Source organism: Xenia sp. Carnegie-2017, unplaced genomic scaffold (assembly GCF_021976095.1).
Source record: "Xenia sp. Carnegie-2017 unplaced genomic scaffold, XeniaSp_v1 HiC_scaffold_4, whole genome shotgun sequence".
NCBI classification, from domain to species: Eukaryota; Metazoa; Cnidaria; class Anthozoa; order Malacalcyonacea; family Xeniidae; genus Xenia; species Xenia sp. Carnegie-2017.
This window is the reverse complement of record NW_025813504.1, coordinates 845,644-871,920: the sequence shown is the minus strand read 5'-3', so window position 1 is coordinate 871,920 and position 26,277 is coordinate 845,644. Positions and strand designations below refer to the sequence as shown.

The following is a 26,277-nucleotide window of genomic DNA, read 5'->3' as shown; positions in this document are numbered from 1 at the left end:
CTCTGGTTATAAAAATCAAGCCTGTTTTGCAGTTTGCATTTCGGATAATGTCAATGAGGAGTTTTATGATATTTTCTGAGTCATTCAATATCTTATAACTTGATACCATGAGAAGTGAACTTCAAAATGCTCTTTATTGCTCTAAATCTACCCAATATATACCTATCTAAAACATATTTTATTTATACTGGAAATATAAAAAAATTTTTAGCTATTTTGAATATTTTGCTATTTCAACATGGTATATGTACAGTTGACAAAATGATATAGGTACTGTATTAAGCAGACCCTTTGCGTTAAGCCGTCACCTGCTATTGCTTCAGAAAATTTCACAATACAAACAGAAACCTTTATATATTGAAGGGTTAAATTAATTACAGCACGTTCATGCAGTTAGCCTAAATAAGGTCAGTTGTATAAGAAAGTAGTTAGTGCTAGGTGTAGTTAAAAGGTAGTTAAAGTTAGCTAGTTAGCATCGATAACATTACAAAACACAGTTAAATATGGCGGCGTTGCTTACGAAAGATAATATTTATGGCCAAGATGTTGTTGATTACCAATGTTTTTCATATGGTTGTTTTTTAATCTTCCGTGGCAAAGCCTTTTTAGAATAAGAGCTTTGAGGGCGGTATGCATTTTTAATGTCTGTAAACATCCCAAGTACTTGTTAAGCTCATAATTCCATTGCTAACAACTTGTTAGGAATTGAATTATTATGAGCTCTCATTATATTTATATCTTACATATTTTTCTTGTTTTCTCACAACCTTCCGCATCTTCCAAAATCTTCTGCCTATGAGGTGACCGACATTCCAAAATAACAATTTTTTCTATATAATGTCATAGTACCCCGACATGAAGTTACTAGCCAGAAAAATGGTGGATTTAACAATTGCGTATAGAAAATATGCCAAGCATTACACCCGCTAGTTACCCTTACATGTATTTCATTATATCGTCCTTATTCTAAAAGTCCACCCACACTTAATGAATGGGTTTTGAAAATCACTTCATAATTATTCGAAGACCGCAATTTCTCTCAACTGATTGCTTGTTTTTAAATATTTAGGAGAAAATCTTGCCACAGATGGAGAAATGTCTTTGTTGATTATTAGATAGAGTGTGATATTTTGTTGCACTTAATCAGTGTTAGTGTAAGTGAGCTTTTAAAATACGGACATAAGACTTCTTCAAGACTTTTTATTGCCGAAATAAAGTATAAATCCAAAAGCATGTGTAATGTTTAGAATTTATCTTCTTCCTTTAGTATTTATTTATTGTGCTCTCTAATATCTATATCTCAACAACATTTTTCATTCCTATATATATACATGTCATTGTCACTTTTAAGGGGCGTGTCTACAACACTACATCTCTCCTCAACTTAACGGATAACAAAATCTGGGTTTATTGAGTTCCCATATTGCTCTGTTATTTTTCTTTGTCGGGTTGATCTCCTTGGAGCTGACTCTTCTGGTTCTGGTTCTATGATGTGTTCTGGTTCTTCACATTCTGGTACGCATTGGTTGTGTCTGTACGGCTGTTCGTGGATGTTGTATTCATCTTCATCAGTTGATTCTCTCGACTTGTCTCTTATCTTTTTAAAGAACGATGTATTTCTGGTTATTTGATGGTTATGGTTCTCAGCGACTACTTTAGCTCCTCTACGATAAATCACTGTGTATGGTGTTTGCTCAAATTTTGTTGTGAATTTATCTTTCTTCCTTTGTTTTAAGAGGACTTTGTCTCCCACCCTGATATCTGATTCTTTAGTTCTTCTTCTTTTGTTTGCCAATTCTCTTCCTTTCGATTTCGCTTCAAAATCATTCGCCTGCACCTCTTTATGTCTATTTAGCACTTTGTCCTTGGGGTTTAGCATTGGTATGATACCTCTCAATGGTCGGTTAAATAGTAGTTGAGCTGGTGGGACATTGGTTGAACAATGAGGCGTAGTGCGATAGCTGAGTAAGAATCTTGAAAGTTCTTGTGTCCAATTGCGATGTTCCGCACGGGCTGTTTTGATCGCTTTAGCTAAAGGCTTCATGAATGCCGCGGCCTCTGAGTTTCTCTGGGATTGATGTCTCGTGCTTCACCCCAAGTTTATGTAGATATTTGGAGAATTCCTTACTGTTGAACGGTGGACCGTTGTCAGATTTGAACTTTAATGGGATTCCATGCCGTGCAAAAATAGCATCTATTTTAGGGATCAGTGCTTTGGCGGAGGTACTTGAGATTATTTCGGCTTCTGGGTATTGCGAATACTTATCGATCAGCACGATGATATATTGTCCAGTAGGGAGCGGACCATAGAAGTCAGCATGGATGGTTTTCCAAGGGCCCTCTGGCATTTCTGGACTTGCTAATGGTTCTGGTGGGCTGGTTGATCCATTTACTTGACATGGTAGACAGGTTTCAATTTCATCCTTGACGGCCTTGTCCATATTAGGGAACCAGGCGTATTGGCGTAACCAAGCTTTAGTCTTGGCTATTCCTTGGTGGCCTTCGTGGGCCAGCTTCACAACGCTTGTTTTTAGGGTTGTTGGAATGATAATCCGCGTTCCTCGTAGGAGTATGCCATTCGTGTTGTCCATAGATATTTCATCTTTGATGCTAAGAAATGGTTTCACAGACTGATTGCTCCAATCACCCGACTCGACCGCTGTTCTTACCGCCTGAAGACTTATGTCTTTGGTCGTATGTTCTTTGATGACTTCAATTGATATGGCATTTTGAGCTGCATTTGTCGTGACAAACGTGATGTATTCTTCGGCGATGTTGCGTTTGGGAGTCTGTAATTGTGGGTGTCTGGATAAGAAGTGTGCAGCGTTCGTGTCACCTGGTCTGTAAATGACTTGAAAATTGTATTGTTGAAGTCTCAATAACCATCGCTCAATCCTGGCGGGAGGTCTGGACCGAGGATTATTATAGATAAGTTGTAATGGTTTGTGATCAGTGATCAGGGTGAACGATGCCCCAAATAGGTAGATGTGAAAGTGTTCGATACCCCACATGATAGCAAGGGCCTCCTTTTCAGTTTGAGAATATCGTTGTTCTACTGACGAAAGAGCCCGACTAGCATAGCAGATCACGTTATCGGCGTTTGTATCAGGATCTCTTTGTGTTAATATGGCTGATAAGCCAAGTGGGCTTGCATCCACTAATACCGACGTTTCTTTTGATGTATCAAAATGACTCATAACTGGACTGTTGGTTAGTGCATTTTTTAACTTGTCATAAGCTGCTTGGTGTTCCCACGTCCATGCAAAGCGCGCACACTTACGTGTTAGTTTTCGAAGGGGTTCTGTAATGGTAGCATAATTTTGGATAAACTTAGAGCTGTAATTTGCCATCCCCAGTAAGCTTCTCACTTCGCTGACCGTTGTGGGTATTGTAGTTTTAACGAAAGCTTTTTTGGGTCCGGGCAGACCCCCTGTTCTGAGAATAATAACCCAAAAAACTCAAGGTTCTTCTTCAGGAACTTGCACTTTTGGTAATTAAGTGTGAGATTGTGATCTTGTAATCGGGTAAGAACTTCATCCAGTGCACGGTCATGGTCTGCTCTATTACTTCCAAATACGATTATGTCGTCAGCAATGTTCTTGACCCCTTTAATTCCTAGCAATGTTTCCTGCAGATTATGTTGAAATAATTCAGCTGCGGCATTAGTTCCATAGTTTAATCGCTTATAACGATAGAGACCGAAATGAGTTGAGAATGTTGTGATGCTGCGGGATGCTGGACATAGCTCTAGTTGGTGGTATGCTTGAGCAAGATCAAACTTTGAAAATATACATGCTCCATTGAGTTCCATGGATACAGCTTCCACAGTTGGTATTGGATGTCTGGTTCGTTTGATAGCCGTATTTGCTATCCGCATATCAACACACAATCGAATGTTACCATCACGCTTGGGAACAATCACCACCGGAGAGACCCAGTCAGTGGGCATGCCTTCAGGTATTTTCTCTATGATGTCATCGTTCTCTAATCTGTGTATTTCACTTTCCACTTTCAGGCGTAGGTGGAACGGTGTTCGTCGCTGTGGTTGTGCAACCGGGAGCATGGAGTCATCAATTGCTAGTCTAATTTGCTTATTTTTTAACTTACCAAGTCCGTCAAAGACAGGTGCATGTTTGTCCAAAATGTGATGGAGCTTTGTATCTTTTGTTGTAAGTGTTGAGTTTTCTGGCGATGTGTTAATTTTGTTCAAGTTTATGCTTACAAGTCCAAGTTCTTGCGCTGTTTCCGAGCTGAGTAAACAGCCGCCATCGTCTGATGTCACATATATAGTAGCAACTGTGAACTTGTGTTTTGACTCCGCAAGAACACGAAACTTCCCTTCCATCTTGACTGGCGTTTTTGAGTTAAACGGGTATGCTTTCACGGATGTGGGTTCAAGCTCAGTATTTCACAATTTCCGGAAAGTCTTCTTGTCGAATATATTTATGCTTGAGCCAGTGTCAATTGTCATTCTGACATATAGTCCGTTGAGCGATATTGACGTTTCAGGACGTTTAGGCTTGTTGTTGTTACAAACCGCATAACAGTATTCCGAATTATTGTCGCTGCTGCTATCTTTCTCCTCATCAGCCTTTACTGGTCGTATGTCTTGGCGTGGTTTAGCGGGTGTTTTGATTTTCTGCAAGTTTCGGCTGCGACATTGGCTTGCAAAATGATTTAACTTCCCGCATTTGGCGCATGTTTTGTTCTTCGCTGGGCACGGTTTGTATAAATGGGGGTAGTTACCTCCACAGTAAAATCATATCTTCTGTGGTTTATCGGCTTGGGAGTTTTTATTTGTAGGTTTTTTTAGTGTATGTAAAACGTGGCTGTCCAAATGCTCTTCGATGTCCGCCGCTTGTACTTTACTTGTTTCTTCGCGCCTTGCTTCAAGCAACAGATCTTTTAAGGTATATTTAGGATCTCTTAATGCTTGTTTTCGTACACGACTGGATCGTCCACCAATAACAATTTGAACCATTATCTCAAAATCTACATCAGCAAATTCACAGTTTTTAGATAATGAGCGCAGTCTTGTATGAAATTGGTCGATTGTTTCGGACTCTACTTGTTTTGCTTGTCGAAATTTGTAAACTTCATATAACCGATTTTTCTGTGGTTCAAAATACTCCGTAAGAAGTATTTCCGCTTTAGCAAAATCATCATCTTCTCCCGGGTCTGGAAATTGTCGAAATATCTCTCGAATTCGGGGTCCTGCTTGATAAAGAAGTAAAGCCCGTTGCCGAGTTCTATTTGTTATATTACTGGCTGTTAAAAATGTTTTAAAATCTGCCAACCACGTGCGCCATCTATTTGCAATGTTTCCTCCGATTTCTTCATCCGGATTGAAATGTGGCATGGGAGATAAAAATGTTGCCATGTTTGCGTTGATATTTTATTCCTCGTCGCCAATGTAATGTTTAGAATTTATCTTCTTCCTTTAGTATTTATCTATTGTGCTCTCTAATATCTATATCTCAACAATATTTTTCATTCCTATATATATACATGTCATTGTCACTTTTAAGGGGCGTGTCTACAACACTACAGCATGGACGACATTTCTTATTTATTACAGGAAATATGTTACACTTCTTTCCAAAAGAAAAGGAAAAACGGAATAAACAAAACAATAAGTTCCTTCGTAAGAAAGAAATCATTTACGTTGAGTTATAAATCCTTCGCACTCACCCACCACGAAATAGTTTATCTAAATAAAATATCAAGTTTACACAATCAAATATATAGAGCCATTTATAGAAATTATAGTTTTTCTCTCGTTTAAATTCAACAAATTCATTAAGAGGAAATCAATTTGCTAGAATTCTATAATTAGTGACAAACACTGCGCTTATTTACAAGGAACTATCGTCAATTATTGGTGTTAAAATTAATATAAACTCAAATCTATCCTTAATAGGTGAAGATTATAAAAAATGGCATATGAAAAAAAAACACTTAAAAAACCCACGATTTAAAAGCTAAGCGTATGTGTTTGCGTTCAGACTAACAAAAAGATTGACAAAGGCTTTATTTGTATAAACAACATGCACGATATTTTACCCCCTATATGTTTCAAATGCTTTTTAGCTTTGCTATTTTCGTGAGCAAGATATTTTAAAGTACACTTTTAATTTAACATAAAAAAATGATCATGTCAGTGTCTATTATTGGATGAGTTTGGATTAACTTCATTCGTTGATGCTGGCGTATGCTAAATTTGACTTTTAAGGCAACCCCGCCTTCCTCCTGTTTTGCTGTTTTTCATTATTTTTGATGTTTTATCAATGACCTGCTTCAGCACAACAAAAATGCCTAACATTGTTTTTCAGCCGTTAATTATCCAGGCAACTTTAAGTGTTTCCATTAAGTCAACAACCTTTTACGACATCCCAATAGGCGTCCTTGAAATCCATTTGAGTTTTTTTTACAATCGATTTATGTATTGAACACCAATTCTTATTCATGTGCAATATGTTTGTTTAACTTCAATTTTTTATGGTCTTAGCAGTCTTATATTTTGACAAGGTAGGAAACTTTCAACACAAAATTACCGAACGTTGATTCAAACATTTTCAGAAAACCGTAAATATTCCATAGATAAATGACAAAACATAGAAAACAACTGCGGCACAATAATAACATTTATTTTTACTATATTTTTGCAGTATTTTAAACATTAAAATTTTTTCTATTGTATGAAAAACATCAATGTTTTTGGATTGTAGCAAAAATTTTTCAAAACGTATATAATTCAAGGCCACTTACCTTGTCATCCTTCATCTTTTTGAATGTTCAAAGGCATCGCAGATTGGCAGCATTTAGTTCAAAAAGTGTAATAGCAATGCAGTCTGAATACATGCGTAAACAAACATACGTGCATGGTGTTAAACTAAATTGCGCGCGTGACAAGCATTGCACATGAGTCAAAGAAAGTAATTAATATTTACGCAAATCGATTGCACATAAAAAAGTTTCAAGGCTGCCTGTGGCACTCCTGTTTGCTGATCTTTTATTGATCTTGCGACACGCAATAGGACATATACCTGAGCCCCGAGTCTTAACTAGAAATTCAATTGGGGAGGTGCATATCAATATATTGTGTTGTGCCCTACTGATTTCTTTCGAAAGTGAATTGAATTCTAAAAGAAATCAGTAGGGCACGACAGAGCCCAAATTCTTAGCTCATCTATGGCAAATACAATTAAATTCTTGAATGTTTCAATGAAACTTTAGAAAGCCAAAAATAGTGAGGCTACAGTGAAATTTACAAGAATCATCGACAGAGTATTTGACATTCTTAATTCCAAATCTCCTCAGGCAAAGGGATACAAGCAACTTCTGAAAAGAAAATCTGAGGACACATGGGTGTGATGCGAAGAGAACCAAAAATCAAGAAACGACATGACATAAACTCAAGCAAAAACCTGCGCAGTATAATAATCATGGAAGTCAGTCATCTTTAGCGCCAAATCAAGTCATTCAAACATCTTTGATGATTATACTCCTGAGTTGACCATGACCCTGATGAAGACCACGAGATGAAATTGATTACGTACACTGCCGACAAGTACTTCACCCTTAGGCTTTTCAAGTACAGCAAACGTTTTAATGAAACCGTTATATTAAAAATGGCAACGAAGTTACAGATTTCAGTTAACTTAAATTGATATTGTTTACAAACCAACGAAATTTTATGAACTATTAATAAACATTACTTATCGACCGTGAACTGTACAGTGTGTAAACTGTTTCCGAAGACGTCTATGGTTTTCTGTTAGTTTGAATTATATCGCTTGAAATAGCATCGATCGTTAATTGTCATTTCCTTGCGATTCTTCTTTTGTTTTGTTTCCTATATCCTTATAATATTTAACAGCTCGTACAAATAAATAAATAATACTAAAAACACACAAAAAGAGCCAAATAACTCCTTGTACGTGGAATACTTATTGCCGTCGAATAAGCACGCGCACATGTTGTCAGGGGGGAGTGTAAATCTTACTGTGCTCAAGCTGGCTTCAACCAATCATGATTAAGGTATGGCAGTTAGCCTTCGAGGTATATTTATTTCAATGAATGGACCACAGTCCAAAATGCGTAATTTTATAGTCAAATGTAAAATGTAAACAAACTTCTTGAAAAAAAAGCAAAACGAAAAAAACGATTTATGAATGTGAGTAAAAGGAAAAACTCACGAAAAGATTTTAATTATGCAGACGATACAAAATTAGAAATGATATATTTTTACTAACAAAAACTAGAAAAGTGAAAGCCAAATCTTACAAAACAGCAAGGACCAGAAAGAAAGCAAGCTTTGTTTCAGGTCAAATAATGCCGTATATAATAAACATTTTAATAACCTCGATTTCACGATCTATACTTTACTACGGGGTCGGTTGGTGCAAAAAGACTACGGTCCGATATTTCTCCAAAACACCTCGAGCTCAGTTATTAAGGATTTAATATACATGAAAACATTTCTTAAATCTGGCTGGCTCGTATATTACAATTCCATTGGATATTACTTTTTATAACACTATAGCTTTCACACACGCAGCTAGAACAAGGTAACTACTTTTGGCAGTGTTCATATTTTTTCCAAACACGTCTTGCAAACGGTGAAGTGTTAGCTCGTTCACCAAGGAAAATTTACGTAAACTTGCACCAGACATTGCATTTGCTTTGCTTACTTTAATTTAACTTTCACGCCTTTGAAATGTTTTATTTTGACTGGTTCTTAGATCACTTCTTTGCTTGATTAACCAATCAGGAGCAAATTTTTTTTAAAAAAAATTGCACTGTATTTCCTTTTTTCGGCACCGTGTTTCTTATTTTTTCCACTGATAATTACAATAAATTGCACTGCTCTTAATTAACCAATGAGAACTGAGAAGTTTTCTCATGTATATTATTAAAATGTAAATCAATATAACCAATCCAATGTTGGCTTCTGAGATTTACATGAAAATGGCGATTATAAAAAATGAACAAATGACCTTTTAATTTCAGTTTAACAGTATTTAGCAACATTTGCACCTTTATTAACAAGGTCTTTAGCCAAATTTTTTTTCTCGATCTTGCTAAAAGCAACAGCAAGTTCTTCGTACCACAACTGATTCTTTTCTCGATTATCCCACCAAAACTTTAGCATTTCAAACCCTTGCCACTCCACATTACGATGATCTAGTTCAATTTCTTTTATTTTCGCATCGCTGACATTCAGAAATCTTGCCAAATCCTTCCATTTATCAGAAATTTCTTTGGCAAACTCTAGCAGAATTTGTTTAATTTCTGCAAAAAAAGCACATTTAGAAGCAAGTTAATTGCACTTTTTACTTTGGAAGAAAATTTTGGACATTCTACATCAACTATATAGATATACATAGCATTAGACTTGTTAAAATACCTCAAACGTGTGTCATGTTGATTTTAGTACAACTATTGTTAACAATATAATAGTGTTTCAGCAGTAATGTGCTAAAATGCTAACACCAAATTTATGTGATCTACATTCGAAGTTTTATCAAAGTGCGTTTTGCTACAGTAAAATTGATTCGTAATTTTTTGCATCATTTAAACTGCATACGGTACGTAGCTATAAATTTTCAGGCAATGCTGATGATTGCCCAACTCAAAATTTGAAATGAAGCCATTTTTTTTTAAGAAATTGTTTATTGTTTGTAACGTATCGTCTTTACACAAAACATCATCAGACAGGTAAGTAAAATGATCAAGTGTGCGTTTTTTTACATATTAGAAATGTACTTATGAGTGTAGAAATACAGTGAGGTGTGATGAACATAATATATCTGTATAAAAATATTATATAAAGTATGAGTGAAGATACTGATATAGAGTGTGAAATGGACGAAAAACGTAGTGAGTTATTTAGAAAAGTTTGAGTGGGATGGAACTGCCTTGGACATTCAGTGTAGGTGTTAGTAATGAGATCAGGAGACTTTAATGGATTATTAAGTCAGGAGTTTAAGGTGAGGATGAAATGATAGTGAAGTCATCAAAGGAAGCTGTGTGACCTAATATGTTGATGTGAGACAGGATGCTGGATTTGGTAGGGCATAATGACTGTTTTACTGTCAGGAGCAAAATTTCCAGGTGCTCTGAGATTCTGGTTTGAAGATAGCGTGTGGTTTGACCAACATAGGACGCGTTGCAGCGTCGACACTTAAAGAGATAAACAACACCAGATTTCAGGAACTTGGGAATCTTATACTTGGAAGGAAAGAAAGAGGAAACGTGTGTAGAAGGAGGAAAACAAATCTAATGTTAACGGGAGGGAAAGCAGCGTTGCAGAGACGGTTAAGTTGGATGCGTAATTGGAAAGAGTGTGAGCCTGTGTAGGGAAAGAAAAGGTAGACGTTCTTTTCATTCTACTCGTTCGTTCCTCACTCATGGCACGAAAGATGTACAATCAAATTAGCCTTAAGAAAATTTGTTCAGTTTTTAAATTAACTGCATGCAAGGAGCTTCACATATTTCGCACGTAAAAAATGGCAAATAGCGAAACCTAGTGAAGATATGAAAAAGTTAATTAAACTAAATTGTTTCAAGCGTAAATGTTGTCATGCCAGTGTTTATTGTCTGAAGATAAAAATTATGCACAGAAGTATTTTGCTCTCATGCTTTTTGTGTTCTAAGTTTTTATATTTTTTTTAAATTTGTTATACGTTTGATATTGTGCGTTAACAAGAAAATTGCAGCATAAAGAATTTAACGCAAACATGTTCTAAGATTTGAATCTCACTATATGCGAGAAACTACTTGGTTTCAGCGATGACTTTTTTTGTGTGATAGGTTATTTATGTAGTCAAAATGATTAATTTCAAATTTGATGTAAAATAGTTGTGATATTAAAATAGTCAATAAAGAATACAATTTAATTATTTTTCGTTTTTTCTTCCATATTTTTCCCTATAAAACTGTATCTCTTTTTGGGAAGGAATAGGGAAAAGTGAGATACCTGGATGATTTTTACGTTTGAGGTTTTGCATATAAAATTTGTTATAATCAATGCTGGTTTTTTAAAGTATCTTCATATCGCAAAACATAACATGTGTTAACCTAAAAATAACACTAAAATTTGCAACGTTTCGCGTTATCTGTGATTCTAAAATGTTCTAACCACTTAGCTTTATAACATTGAACAATATTTATAAGCAAAAGTTAAAGAAAATTTAAGGAATCAATGGAAACAACTTGATCTAGATTCTAAGTAGTTTCACAATTTCTCCTCTTTTTGACTATTAAAGAGTTCATCTAATAAAGCTCTAAATTTTGTATATTTACCTTCTAATATAATAAGCATACCTTCTATTTTCTCCGTATGAACGTGTAAATTTGAAGGGGCTTTAGCATCAGCAGTGTCATCAGACATTATTTCTTTGAAAAAGATATAAAAGTAGGGCAAGTGAACCATAGCATACAATAGAAGGGTGCTTTCTACGATAAATATGTTTCTAGGGAAAGACAGATTTAAGTGGGGTTTATAAAGTTTACTGGATTAAATAAAAAGGAAAAAACTAAGGATCAGCTCTTCAAGTTAATTATTTAATTTTAGCTACACGTTCTTTCCAAGTAATAAAGAAATTTTTTAAAATCAAGTATTGTAAATCTAGTATTTTTCTAAAATATTAAAAATAAAAAAACTTAAAAATTGTAAAACTTTATTTATGTCCTGATTTTTACTTAAGTTTTTTACTTTCTCTACTTTTTACAAGCAAAAGTCAAAAGCAATTAGTAGAAAATTTTTTAACTTGTCATATATATAACAAACAAAATATATTTGTACTAAAACTAACTTTCCCCAGCCTTGTAGCTATGATAAAAAGCAAAAAAATTTAAATAGATAACTTGAGATTTTTTTAAAGCATACGTTTATATTAAGTAAGTAAAAAGCAGATACTTCAAAAAAGAAAAATATATGAACCAGTGAAAAGTCAAAAAAATTGTAATTAGGCATATCAGCTTAGAAAGAATTGGAATGAAAAGGCTCTAAGTAGTTTCTAGCCCTAAATTGCAAACCACATAATAAAGCATAAGATGGAAAGAAAACAATGAAAAATTTACCAAAAACAAAATTTAGTTGCATATGTCGTTGCTTCTTACTAGTATAGTTTTAGTTTAGTTTTATTTATATGTTAAAAGAGATTTAAAATATTTTTGCTCCCAAATATATATTGAAGTGCATTACATTGTTCTCGATTTGCATCAAACTTTAAGAAAAAAATCGTTTTTATCTATTTTAAGATAGCTCTACAAATGGACTATAATTAGAATAGATAATTGCTGAGGATGGTTAAACGGCCTAAAATAAGATTAATACTTTAAATGAATCCCAAATTCACAAGATACAGCTTTAACTAATTTTATAAATATTCCTAAAATTCACTTTTCTGTTTAAATTTTAGGGGGTAAAAGTTATCTTTTTTAAGGTAATATTTACTACCTTCAGATGGGTAATTGAATAAAGGGTAATATTTACGTTTTCCATACAGTGCATTCATCGAGGCAACTTTCAAACACTGAAGCATTTTCTTTTTTTGCATGTTTTAGGAAGATGATGATTTGCCGAACAAAATAACCCGCACCACATATCCACGAGTTTTGGTTAGTAGTGAAAACATACTGAGGCCTGACAGGCTACTATTGTGCGTCGAAGGACGACAACTCGTTGACGTAACTTCATTTCCTTTACACACAGTGCTTTTTACGCTCTATGCAACATACTATGTATTTTCTATAGCTTATCCACAAGATCATAAGGATGTATTTCTTTTTATTGATTCCGTTTTTGTTGGGTTGCAGCACACTGCTATCAATAGAATTAGCTTGCAAAAATTTATTAAAGCTCTTGCTAGTTTAAACTAAGCATTAAGTGGACATTTAAACCATTACACTGGACATTTAGACCATTTTTTCTGTTACTGTGTACTCATGTTTTATGTTGGCGTAGCTAGCTCAATTATTGAGGGGAATACTCAAGGGCGGTGGAGTATTGAAAATTGGGGGGTGCTATTATTAATTTGTGCCCGTTCTACTTTACATTGAAATAATTAATTTTAGGAATTATAACATATGAATATATGAATTTCCCCCCCTCCCAATTATCAATGTTCTGCCAATGGTAGAGTATTTATGTTTGCCAATACTCTGTCAATGGTTGAGTAGTTAAGTTTGCATGTTGAAACTCGTTACTTTTCCTTGAATCTAATCTTTTTTATTGATAATAACGCGCATTTTAATATTTGCCAACCTTCACTCCATTCTCGAGATAGCTACGCTCATTGCTTTTCTGTTGAAATAAAGAGATTGTTTTTTTGATCTATTTTAATTTATTCTTATTACAGTTTTAGAGTTTGTTTTAACCCCATTGAAGCATTACCTCCTGTATTTGCACATGTGCCCTAAAAAAATGCAGCATTCTATGTAATTTCTTTTTTCCCCAATTTATGGGGGAATTGCATGTCCATCGAAATCACCCCTTTAAAATTTACCCCCATAAATTTTACCCCTTGATAATTTCACTCTTTAATAGAATTTACTCTTAACTAAATATTACCACCGTAAATTTTACCCTTAAATAAATATTACCCCAATAAAATGTTACCCTTCAAAACCGGGGCATTCTGTGGCACTCATTTCACCCTAACTTTAAGGGTAATTTTTACCTCCCAAAATTTACAGTGAAAAGAACTCATGATTTGTAAACACACAAGACTTAAAAAATTTTGTCTAAAAATTTCAAAAACCTCAAAATTTACACTTAGAAACGCTTATATATGCTAAGTTATACAAAAATAAAGAATAACATACCAATATTGTTTGAAGATTCAGTAAAAACACCATGATCCGAAGCAACAGATTTTTGTCGAATTTCCAACACTTTTTCGTTAAATTCTTTTGCATTGTCACATAGTTTAGTGGGACGAATCGCATTGCCAAAATTGTCATACTCTTTAGTACGATGGTACACATTGCCAAGATTGTTTAAAGTCGTGGCTACATCAACATGTTTAGGACCAAGTGATTTTCTTCTAATTTCCAACCCTTTTTCATAACACTCTTTGGCTTCGGCATATTTCTTGGTCTCATAATACACATTACCAAGATTGTTTAAAGTCGTAGCTACATCAACATGTTCAGGACCTAGTGATTTTTTTCGAATTTCCAACGCTTTTTCATAGCACTCTTTGACTTCGGCATATTGCTTGGTCTCATAATACACATTACCAAGATTGTTTAAAGTCGTAGCCACATCAACATGTTTAGGACAAAGTGATTTTTTTCGAATTTCCAAAGCTTTTTCATAACACTCTTTGGCTTTGGCATATTGCTTGGTCTCATAATACACATTACCAAGATTGTTTAAAGTCGTAGCTACATCAACATGTTTAGGACCAAGTGATTTTTTTCGAATTTCCAACGCTTTTTCATAACACTCTTTGGCTTTGGCATATTTTTTGGTGTCATAATACACATTACCAAGAATGTTTAAAGTCGCAGCTATATCAACATTTTCAGGAACTAGTGATTTTTGTTGAATTTCCAACGCTTTGTTAAACAACTTTCTTGCTTTGTCATAATCTTTAGTACGATAGTAAACATTGCCAAGATTGTTTAAAGTCGTAGCTACATCAATATGTTTAGGATCAAGTGATTTTTTTCGAATTTCTAACGCTTTTTCATAAAACTCTTTGGCTTTGGTATATTCTTTAGTACGATGGTACACATTACCGAAATTGTTTTAAGTCGTAGCTACATCAACATGTTCAGGACCTAATGATTTTTGTTGAATTTCCAACGCCTTTTCGTGAAATTCTTTTGCTTTGTCATATTCTTTAGTACAATGGTACACATTACCAAGATTGTTTAAAGTCTTTGCTTTATCAATATCGTCGGGACCTAGTGATTTTTGTTGAATTTCCAACGCTTTTTTAAATAATTTTTTTGCTTTGTCATATTCTTTAGTACGATGGTATACATTGCCAAGATTATTTAAAGTCGTAGCCACATCAACATGTTCAAGACCAAGTGATTTTTGTCGAATTTCCAGCGCTATTTCAAATGATTCTTTTGCTTTGTCATATTCTTTAGTACAAAGATACACATTACCAAGATCGTGTGAAGTCTTAGCCATATGAACATATTCTGGACTTAGAAAATTTTTTCGAATTTGCAGGGCTTTTTCATAAACTTCTTTTGATTTGGTATAGTCTTCAGGCTTTTTGAGAACCATACGAATATTATTTAAAGTCGTAGCCACATCAACATGATCAAGAAAAAGTGACTTTTTTCGAATTTATAACTGTTTTTTGTAACACTCTTTGCCTTTGGTAAATTTGTTGGTCTCATTATACACATTACCAAGATCATTTAAAGTCTTAGCTACGTCAACATGTTCAGAACCTAGTAATTTTTGTTGAATTTTCAACGCTTCTTTAAATAATTCTTCTGCTAAGTCATATTCTTTAGTACGATGGTACACATTGCCAAGATTGTTTAAAGTCGTAGCTACATCAACATATTCAAGACCAAATGATTTCTGTTGAATTTCTAGCGCTTTATCAAATAATTCTTTTGCTTTGTCATATTCTTTAGTACAAAGATACATATTACCAAGATCGTTTAAAGTCTTAGCCACATCAACATGTTTAGGACCAAGTGATTTTTGTTGAATTTGCAACGCTTTTTCATTACACTCTTTGGCTTTGGCATAATTGTTGGTCTCATAATACACATTACCAAGATTGTTTAAAATCGTAGCTACATCAACATGTTCAGGACCGAGAGATTTTTGTCGAATTTCCAACGCTTTTTCATAACACTCTTTGGCTTTGGCATATTTGTTGATATCATAATAAACAATGCCAAGATTTTTTAAAATCACAGCTACATCAACGTGTTCTGGACCAAGTGATTTTTCTCGAATTTCCAACGCTTTTTCATAACACTCTTTGGCTTTGGCATATTTCTTGGTCTCATAATACACATTACCAAGATAGTTTGAAGTCGTAGCTACATCAACATGTTCAGGACCAAGTGATTTTTGTCGAATTTCCAACGCTTTTTCATAACACTCTTTGGCTTTGGCATATTTGTTGGCATCATAATGAACATTACCAAGATTGTTTAAAGTCGTAGCTACATCAACATGCTCAGGACCAAGTGATTTTTGTCGAATTTCCAACGCTTTTTCGTAAAACTCTTTGGCTTTGGCATATTTGTTGGTCTCATAATACACATTACCAAGATAGTTTAAAGTCGTAGCTACATCAACATGTTCATCACCTAGTAAGGTCTTCTGACTTTCGAGGCATTTCTTAAAACATTTCTTAGCTTTTTTGTATTTTCCGATTTTATAATACTCCATGCCATGTTTGCTTGATATCTTAGCATCATTTTGCTGTTGTGATTCTTTTTTGAATGACAAATAATTGTATTTCAAATTCATTATCTTTCTGACATTTCCACCGCTAGAAAAATTTATTAAAGTTCATGTACTTTTCATTATTAACAAATAGGCAATATAGGTTTACTTCGTTTTTATTTATTATTATTTTAATTTTTGATGTTTACCGTCTATGGCCTGCCTTGACAATTCTGAAACATTTATAAAGCCAAATAACAGTTAACTCTCTGATCTGATAAAAGACTGGTTATATAGTTTCTGTAGGTATCACAAAAAAGAAACCCGATAACACATGCGACGATACGACAAATTAGATTCTTGCACGGACAGTTTTTAAATGGAGACAAACGCCAACATTTCATGGCCATAGGAAACATTTTGATTTCAAATTGAATTGAATAACTTGTTCTGCCCATAATAAAGTAAATGGTTTGAACCCGGGAGTATCGCTACATGTTTGTAAATGTCGATCGTCCAGGTTGGTATAGTCCTGAGAAGGACTGTTTTTGTTGTTGTTGACTGACGTTTCGACAACCTTAGCGGTAGTCATCTTCAGAGTCAAATGAAGTCAAATATCCATTTTCAAGTATCCAAGAGTCAAATATCCATTTGACTCTGAAGTTTACTACCGCAAAGGTTGTCGAAACGTCAGTCAACAACAACAAAAACAGTCCTTCTCAGGACTATACCAACCTGGACGATCGATATTTACAAACTTGTTCTAACCATGACGTATATTTTTGATTATTAAAAAGGTCGCGAAACCAAAATATTGGAAAATCTACGTTGGTAAACGTTATCCACCGTCATTCCTATTTGGTCTTTTAATCTTGTACTGGTGGAAAAGAAAATAATAATCTGGTACAACTTTGTTTATTCCCACTCTGCTATTTTGACGCAGTTAGCTCAGCATGTTCTATGTGTTAATAATACACTTTTAAGTAGTGTTTAATGTGATGTTCTAGCGTCAATAGTGAGCTTTAGTAAGTGTGTACTATTATACAGTGCGACTTAATTCAAGTACGAGTTCGAAGTTTGACCGTGTACTGGATTTGCACGAAGATGTTTGTCGTCGTTGTTGCTTTGTCAAAATTTTATTTTAGTTTTAAAAAAAGACCGAGTTTTTTTACTTGGAAAACCACCGCGTTTTGTGAAGCATATAGCTTTAGCTACGGCTTTATTTGTTAATAATTATATCTGTAAGAAAGATCAGAGTAGTAATTATAAATGCATAATAGAAGAAAAACATGTCAATCAAAATGTCAGTGAAATATACATATCGATGGCGAACAATCTTGTTTCTATTTCGTACAAAGATTTATATTCCTAATGATCATTAAATGGCGCCCAACGTGGGGCCGGTAAGTAAGTATACGACGGTATTCTAGAACAGCTTCATTCGAAAACCAAGAAATGTCGAAGGATAATATTGAACGACTTCGCGCCAAACGAGGCGGTTATCGTGGCGTTTGTACGCTTAAAGAAGCACTCGAGCTTCTGGATGCCACTGAAGTAGACATCGAACGATGTAATGTCATCGCTGAACAACTCGAGTGTAAGATGAAGATCTTAGACGAAATAAACGACGAAATCATTGGGATATGCGATGTAACGGATATTGAACACGAAATTGAAGAAGCAGCCGCCGTCTCGGATAGAATTCTAAGCACTAGACGTAAAATCGAAGGAGCAAGAAAACCGGAGATTTGTCAAGAAACTATAAAAAGAAGGCAAAGTCCTACACCACAAGTCGAACAGATTCCTTTAGTGGTAGCAACAGCAAGCACGAGTAACACAACGATAAGCAACGATGAGAATAATACGTACGCGGATGCTGTTAATACGAACACGAATGCGGTGAACACGAATACGAATGCGGTTAATACGAACACGAATACGGTCTATACGAACACGAATACGGTCTATACGAACACGAATGCTATTGATACGATTACGAATGAAGTGATAAATGCGAATTCTACGATTTTGAATGCCCCTGTCAGAACAACACCAGCGATAATGATGCCAAAGCTTCCCAAACTTCAATTGCCAAAATTCAGTGGAAAGATCACAGAATGGAACGCCTTTTGGGACTTATACAATGCTACGATTCACAGCAACGAGAGTATGTCTAAGGTAAACAAATTCAATTATCTATTCTCATTGCTTGAGGGTAGTGCAGCACGTTCGATAAAGGGACTTACCTTAACATCCGCAAATTATGACGCAGCAATTGCGATTCTGCAAGATAGATTTGATCGAACCCAACAGGTCATTGCCGCACATATGGATCAAATCCTACAAATATCTGCATGTTCTGAAAATCGTACTGGGCAATTGAGATATGTTTTCGATCAAATAAGTGTTCAAGTGCGAGGACTTGATTCGCTTGGGGTATCTGCAAACCAGTACGGCAGTCTGCTCATACCAATTATTATGTCCAAACTACCGAGTGAAATAAGATTGCAGGTAGCACGAAAAGCTACTGGTGATGTTTGGCAAATTGAAGAGTTACTCAAAACCATAAAGTTTGAAGTTGAGGCACGTGAAATGAGCGAGTCATCGCGTTCAATTGAGAAACCCCAGAACAAAGATAAGCCCAACAAGCCATCGACAGCTGGAACATTTGTAGTGACGAAAAATGATAAAGACGGTGCCCATAGCTTCAAGGTTAAATGCGTTTACTGTCAAGGATCACATTATTCAGCATCTTGTGAAGAGGTAAAGGGAAGGGAAGCCCGAGTTAAAATTCTAAGGGACTCCAACCGTTGCTTTATTTGTCTAAAAAAGGGACACCAAGCAAACAAGTGTATAGTCACAAGAAAATGTCGACATTGTTCCGGGAGGCATCACCAATCTATTTGCAGCTATCCTGCTACCAACAGTCAGGGTGTCCAAAATGAAAAAGCAATTGATAACACCTATCCACAGAAGGTATCAGAAGGTGTAAACTCTCCAACCACAACAGCTGTCACACGAACTGTCAAGGGAAGTGTTCTTTTGCAGACAGCCAGAGCTCTCGTATCAAACGGATCAAAATCGGTTCCAGCACGAGTTCTCTTTGACACTGGAAGCCAAAGGTCTTACATTCGAAGGTCACTTCAAGGCCGGTTAAGGTTAAATTCAATTGGTAAGGAGACACTTCAATTAAATACCTTTGGCCAAAGCAAGAGTAAACGAGAAAGCTGCGAAGTGTTCAAGGTGAGCATTGCAAACAAGAGTGGAGGTGAGGTAGTAGAGATTAAAGCAATTGCATTTCCAACAATATGTGCACCACTTCCTACAAGGATAAATATAGACGAATATCCACATCTCCATAGTTTAGAACTTGCAGACTTTGATTCTTCCGATAAAAATGGTAGCTGTGATTCAATCGACATCTTGATAGGAGGTGATCATTATTGGGACGTAGTCACAGGTGATGTCGTACGAGGAGAAAATGGTCCAACAGCGATGAGCAGCAAATTGGGATGGCTTTTGTCTGGATGGTCATCACAAAAATCAGACGGACATACTCTGAACAGCCTCATTTTAGCAGCCGACTGCCTTGATAATTCTACTGTCGTAACCGATAGGGATGAGTTAACAATATCATTGAAGCGTTTTGGGAAACTGAGAGCGTTGGCATTGACTCCTTTGACTCAGAGAACTCACCCGAGGAACAAGATTTTGTGCAAATATTCAATTCACTGGAACACGCTACGAAGTTGGTCTGCCGTGGAAAATGATCATGTGCAAATTGATGACGATTACGAACTCTGTCATAATAGATTGAGATCATTGCATCGAAAACTGCTAAAGGATCCACAAAATCTTGAAGAATACAATAATGGTATTACTGAACAATTGGCAGCAGGAATAGTCGAAAGGGTTCCGGCATCTGATAAGGATTGTGGTAAAATTCACTATCTTCCCCATCATTGTGTCATACGAAAGGATAAGGTTACTACGAAGCTACGCGTTGTATATGATGGATCTGCTACGACGAACTTGCGCAAATTTTCACTAAACGATTGCTTACTGACCGGGCCGAACCTCATTCCACAAATCTTTGATTTGCTCGTCAAATTTCGACAAAACAAGATTGGGCTAGTTGCTGACATTGAGAAGGCATTCTTAATGATTGGAATTGACAAGGAAGATAGAGACATGCTTCGTTTTTTTGTGGCTAAGGGACGCTAGGGATCCTCATTCAGAAGTATTAAAGCTAAGGTTTTGTCGATTGGTTTTTGGTCTACGACCTTCGCCAGCAATTCTAGGAGCTACTATCAACCATCATTTGAAGACACACGAGAAGCAGGAGCCAGAAACTGTTGAACACTTGAAAAATTCTCTGTATGTCGATGATTTTGTGTCCGGTGCTGAAACCGATGAAACCGCTTTGCAAATATACAAGGGAACAAAGCAGTTGATGGCCAAGGGTGGATTCAACTTGCGAAAATGGAACTCGAATTCCAGTAACGTAGTGAAGTCTATCGAAGCGTTAGAAGGTAAAAAGAATTTGAGCTTGATTAGTGACAAATCAAGCGTTACTCAAGATGATCAGTCCTTTACAAAGTCGACAATTGCAAAAGAGTCACTGCTCACGGAACCCACTCAAGTCAAAGTACTAGGAATGGTGTGGGATACGGTGGAGGACACATTTCTATTCAATTTGACTGAAATAATCGAGTACGCCAATTCTTTACCTGTCACAAAGCGATCGTTGTTGAAATGGTCATCTAAAATCTTCGATCCCCTTGGATTCTTGTCTCTTTTTACGATAAGGCTTAAGATTCTGTTTCAAATCATGTGCTTGGATAGATTGGGATGGGACTGTGAACTGCATGGCAATCTACGTGAACAGTGGAACGTTTTATTGTCAGAGTTAAAGTTTCTAAATGATGTTCGTGTACCGAGGTGCTATTATCTACTCCAACCGAAATACCTTACTACACAAGTTCATGGATTCAGTGATGCATCTGAAAGTGCAATTGGTGCTGTTGTCTATGTAAGAACAGTCTATGAGAATGGTACCATCGACGTGAAATTAATCGCTTCAAAGACAAAGGTCGCACCAGTGAAAAAGCAAACGATTCCCCGTTTAGAGCTGGTGGCAGCGACTGTACTAGCGAAGTTAGTAGAGTCTTTGTTAAAGGCACTCAAGTGGAGTCTGGAAGTTTTTTATTGGGTTGATTCGATGACAGCACTCCACTGGATACGAAACGATCGAGCATGGAAACCATTCGTGCAGCATCGAGTGAACAAGATTCGAAGTATTTCGTTGACGGAATCTTGGAACTTTTGTCCTGGATCACTTAATCCTGCAGATTTACCCTCACGAGGTATTTCTGGGCAACTACTTTCGAATTCTTCCTTATGGTTCAATGGACCCAAATTCTTGGCAAGGGCGAAGAAGAGTGGCCAAAACGTCCAGTTGGCAACCTCTCACAAAGTGACGAAGTTCTGAGGGAAATTGTGAAAGAGCATCCGAATGTCGTAAGATCACTAGTTTCGAATGAAATCGAACAACGAGCCATGCCAGATCTTAACAAAGCAATCGACATTACTCGTTATAGCTCCATGAAGAAACTTCTTCGAACAACTGCTTATGTAATGAGATTCATCAACATATTAAAGAAGATGCCACGGTGCGAGCGAACAACAAACAAACTCACAACCTCAGAAGAACTAAGCTCAGACGAAATAAGGAAGGCGCAGCTGCTGTGGATAAGGTCTATTCAACAACTATCCTTTGAAAAGGAAATACTATTCCTTCTGTCAAAGAATATGAATTCTTCAATACCCATTTACGTTAAACAATTTGGGCTATTTCTCGACGGTGATCACGTGCTGCGGTGCCGTGGGAGACTGAAGAATTCATTGCTGAATCTGGAGAGCAAAAATCCTGTATTGCTTCCAAAGGAATCAAGATTTGTGGAGTTATTAATATGCGAGGTTCACCACAATGTGAAGCACAGCGGGATTCGTGATACACTAACAACCATTAGAGAGCATTTTTGGATAATCCGTGGTCGAGAAGCAGTAAAGAAAATAGTCAGGAAATGTGTCGTTTGTCGTAAAGCCGAAGGTCTTCCTTATGAGGGAACGCCTCCTCTAGATCTTCCTGTTAGCAGAGTGTCGGATGATCCCCCTTTCACAAACGTAAGTTTGGACTTTGCAGGACCGTTGTTCGTACGAGAGAGTTGTGAAAGGAATAATTTGTCGGATAATCCAACAAAGGTGTATATTCTATTGTTTACGTGTGCGTCTACTAGAGCCATTCATCTGGAGCTCACTCCTTCCTTAAGCGTTCCAGCCTTTCTCCGCGCGTTCCGCAGATACGCTAGTCGACGAGCACTGCCAGCTCTTCTTATATCCGATAATGCTAAGACTTTCCTAGCTGCATGCTTAGAAATTCGCAAGTTATGTCGTTCTGAGGAAGTGTTGCGCTATCTTGCAAACCATCAGATTACATGGCAATTTATCGTCGAAAAGGCCCCTTGGTGGGGAGGCTTCTGGGAACGTTTGATTCGAAGCGTGAAACGTCCGTTGCGAAAGGTAGTTGGTAGAACCAATCTAACCTACGACGAGTTGCATACTATTGTGGTTGAAATCGAGGGCGTAATAAATGCACGACCCCTAACCTACGTGTACGACGATGAAGAAGCTGTATCTCTTCCGCTAAGCCCGTCGCACTTGGTGTATGGAAGACGAATAACGACCATGCCAAACAGTGAGCACTTTGAAATTCAGAGCACTTATCAATCTTTGACGAGAAAGGCGAAACATCACAAAATTTACTGCAACGTTTTACTCTTCAATGGAGAAACGAGTATCTTTTAGCCTTACGAGAGCAATACACTTCAAAATCAAGAGGTAATCAAAATCCCGAAATAGCAGTTGGAGATATCGTCATTATTCGCAACGATCAAACAAAACGTATCTTTTGGAAGGTGGCGAAGGTTGAACAATTGTTACAAGGTGGCGATGGAATTACACGAGCTGCACAAGTCAGAGTCCTTCGTGGAGACTCTAGTCATTCACACTTGTTGCGGCGTTCTATCAGGCAACTTATTCCAATTGAGGTTCATCAGGAAGAAGACATTAACGAAAGAGTAGAAAACGATAAGAAAGGCGAAAAGGAACAAGTCCTTCGTCCAACTGATCGACCACAACGCAGCGCGGGAATAACAGGACAATTGCGAAGATTGCAGAATACAAACAAGTTCTAAATAACTGTACATTCTTAGCTAAAAATAGTTTTGTTTTTTTTTGTTTTGTTTGTTGACAACATTTTATTATGTCAACCCTGGGGAGTGTAAGAAAGATCAGAGTAGTAATTATAAATGCATAATAGAAGAAAAACATGTCAATCAAAATGTCAGTGAAATATACATATCGATGGCGAACAATCTTGTTTCTATTTCGTACAAAGATTTATATTCCGAATGATCATTAAAATATCAACGAATCGGTAATAATGATTTTGCAAAAATGTAGGACTCTTTATAGACAGAAAAATGTTTACTAATTTACATTTTATGTTTTATATATTTGTAGTATTTTACTGTTTCTTTACATTCCATTTGCATTTGAGATGCATGAAAGTATAAAAGATATACAAGAGGACTTTTAAACTTGGTAAACACATATTGCTATGAACATATTCCGTTCACTAGAATTAAAAAATGATTCAGCCTTGGAAAAGTAACGATTCAAGCTGATGCAATTTCTTCAGGCAACGAAAATCAAATGTGGAAACAAAGCACACTTTAAATTCATGAGGACTATTTAGTTTAAACGTCTCCAATAATTATATTGATGATGGATATTTAGAACCAAATATCATTCTCCTTGATATTGAGGGAAGTGCGTCTGTAAACGTTCCTGTGATAACAAAAGATCCCAACGCAACTCTGTTATTACGCATTTAAATGTTAACCGGTGCTTAATTAATGTGTGGCGAACATCTGTTACATTTCAAATATTGCTAATAAATTCATAAAGTCAATCTGGAATAAGAGTCATTACTTCTGTTATTTTCTCGGTACGTTAAAATGAATACACTCTTATTGGCGTAAACTTGTATTTTTCTTAAAATGAACGGTCTCTTCACAAAAACGCCTCATGAATCATTATTGGATTCAGTGAATGGTTACTTTATCGTAAGTTTAGAAAGTTGACATGCATGTTGCAACATGTAATATTACGACGTTTCTACAAGTACGTTTTGCACTCCGGCACTCGTTAGTCTTTGTAGTAAATAATACCTCATAATTACACGTCAATTATTTTAATTTATATAATTTAGAAGAAACGAAAACGTAAGAGATTCTATTTTCGACTTTCGTTAACATAACAATATTTACAAACCTATACCCTACGTTGAAACGTTCGAATTTACCAAAGAACAAGCATTTACGTACTTGTTAGCAATGAAATTATGAGCTCTCGCTATATATATATCTTATATATCTTTCCTGTTTTCTTACAACCTTTCGCCATCTTACCAATATGAGATGACAAATATTCAAAATCTTTTTTTATTACAATATAGTACACAGTCGTCAAGTTACTAGCCAGAAAAACGGTGAATTCAACGCATGCGCACGGAAAATATGCCAAACATTGCACAGTCAATGAGTGGGGCTTCGAAAGCACTTCATGCATATTCAAAGCTCAATTTCTCTCAACTGATTGCTTGATTTGAAATATCTAGGAGAAAATCTTGCCATAGATGGAGAAATGACTTTGCTGATGATTAGATAGAGTGTGATTTTTATGTCGCTCTCAATATATATGAATGTGAGTGAGCTTTTAGTATACGGGTATAGACTTCTTCAAGAATTTTTATTGCCGAAATAAATAAAATTCCAATTCCGACAATCAACTTCGTGAATATCTCGGGAAATACATTACATTTCGGTCCAAAAGAAAAGGAACAACGGAAAATACAAAACAATTAAGTTCCTTCGTAAGAACGGAATTGTCTACGTTGAGTTTTAAATCGTACGCGCTCACCTACCATGAAGTAGTTTATCTAAATTATATATAATTCACATGTCGTCGTATGCAAATAAGACATTGAAAAGGCTCAGTAAAAGCTCAAACAAAATATTATATTTTTGAAATACATAAAATTCAGTCAAAATTAATCTATAGTGTGTCTACGCTATATACTAGTCATTCAGTGGTGGATTCAAATTTATATCAGAAGACAAATAAATACAACGCTTAATTTGGCCTTATTTTGTTATATCTATAAATTCATGTTAAGAATAATTTTATTGATTTTAAATCGTCGAATCGTCCGACTCCTGTCTGCATTCAAAACTTAAAATCGTCCAATCATGTTTCCCTTTAATCATAACTCACTGCTTTAAAGGAACGCACGACAAATAGTTTTTAAATGCTTATTGAGTACGATTGGTTTTGTAAAAATTTTAACGCTTGAGAATTAAAGCAAGCCTTGAATATATTCAAAGTACGAAATCATTAATAGTACAGATAAAATAACTGATCATCTATGACGTATAGTAATTACAACTTTATTTATTTTTGTTAACCTACCTTGAACTGATAGCGACTTCAAATTTCTTAAACTCATCTCATAAAAACATCATACGCATCCTTCATTTCCGTGTATAATAAATGTTTTTATGCAAAGGAATTTGAACCTTCGTAGGTGTATATTGTTATGTAAAACAAGGGTATTACACCATATGATTTTTATTGTTGTTAATCATAACATTTTTAAAATAATATAGTGAACATTGATTGAGCAAAACATTAGATGTATATTTGAATTATAACTTTGCGATGTTTTTATCGTAGTGCATATGCACGCTTTAATACTTTGATCATTT

General features: G+C 35.8%; 2 protein-coding genes across 2 annotated transcripts; one reads left to right on the top strand and one right to left on the bottom strand.

Annotated features, from left to right (window-relative positions):
• Positions 1 to 8,174: 8,174 nt before the first annotated feature.
• LOC124455814 (nephrocystin-3-like) lies at positions 8,175 to 26,040 on the bottom strand. The gene is made up of 6 exons (XM_047006433.1): positions 25,982 to 26,040; positions 16,256 to 16,493; positions 15,323 to 15,802; positions 13,834 to 14,377; positions 11,329 to 11,400; positions 8,175 to 9,294 (listed from the first exon to the last, which is right to left on the bottom strand). The coding sequence occupies exons 2-6, from the start codon at positions 16,469 to 16,471 to the stop codon at positions 9,014 to 9,016; spliced, it is 1,593 nt and encodes a 530-aa protein (XP_046862389.1). The 5' UTR covers positions 16,472 to 16,493; positions 25,982 to 26,040; the 3' UTR covers positions 8,175 to 9,013.
• LOC124455813 lies at positions 17,843 to 23,643 on the top strand. Its single transcript, XM_047006432.1, has 5 exons — positions 17,843 to 20,517; positions 20,603 to 21,544; positions 21,616 to 21,684; positions 21,739 to 23,144; positions 23,255 to 23,643. The coding sequence occupies exons 1-5, from the start codon at positions 17,843 to 17,845 to the stop codon at positions 23,641 to 23,643; spliced, it is 5,481 nt and encodes a 1,826-aa protein (XP_046862388.1).
• Positions 26,041 to 26,277: the final 237 nt, after the last annotated feature.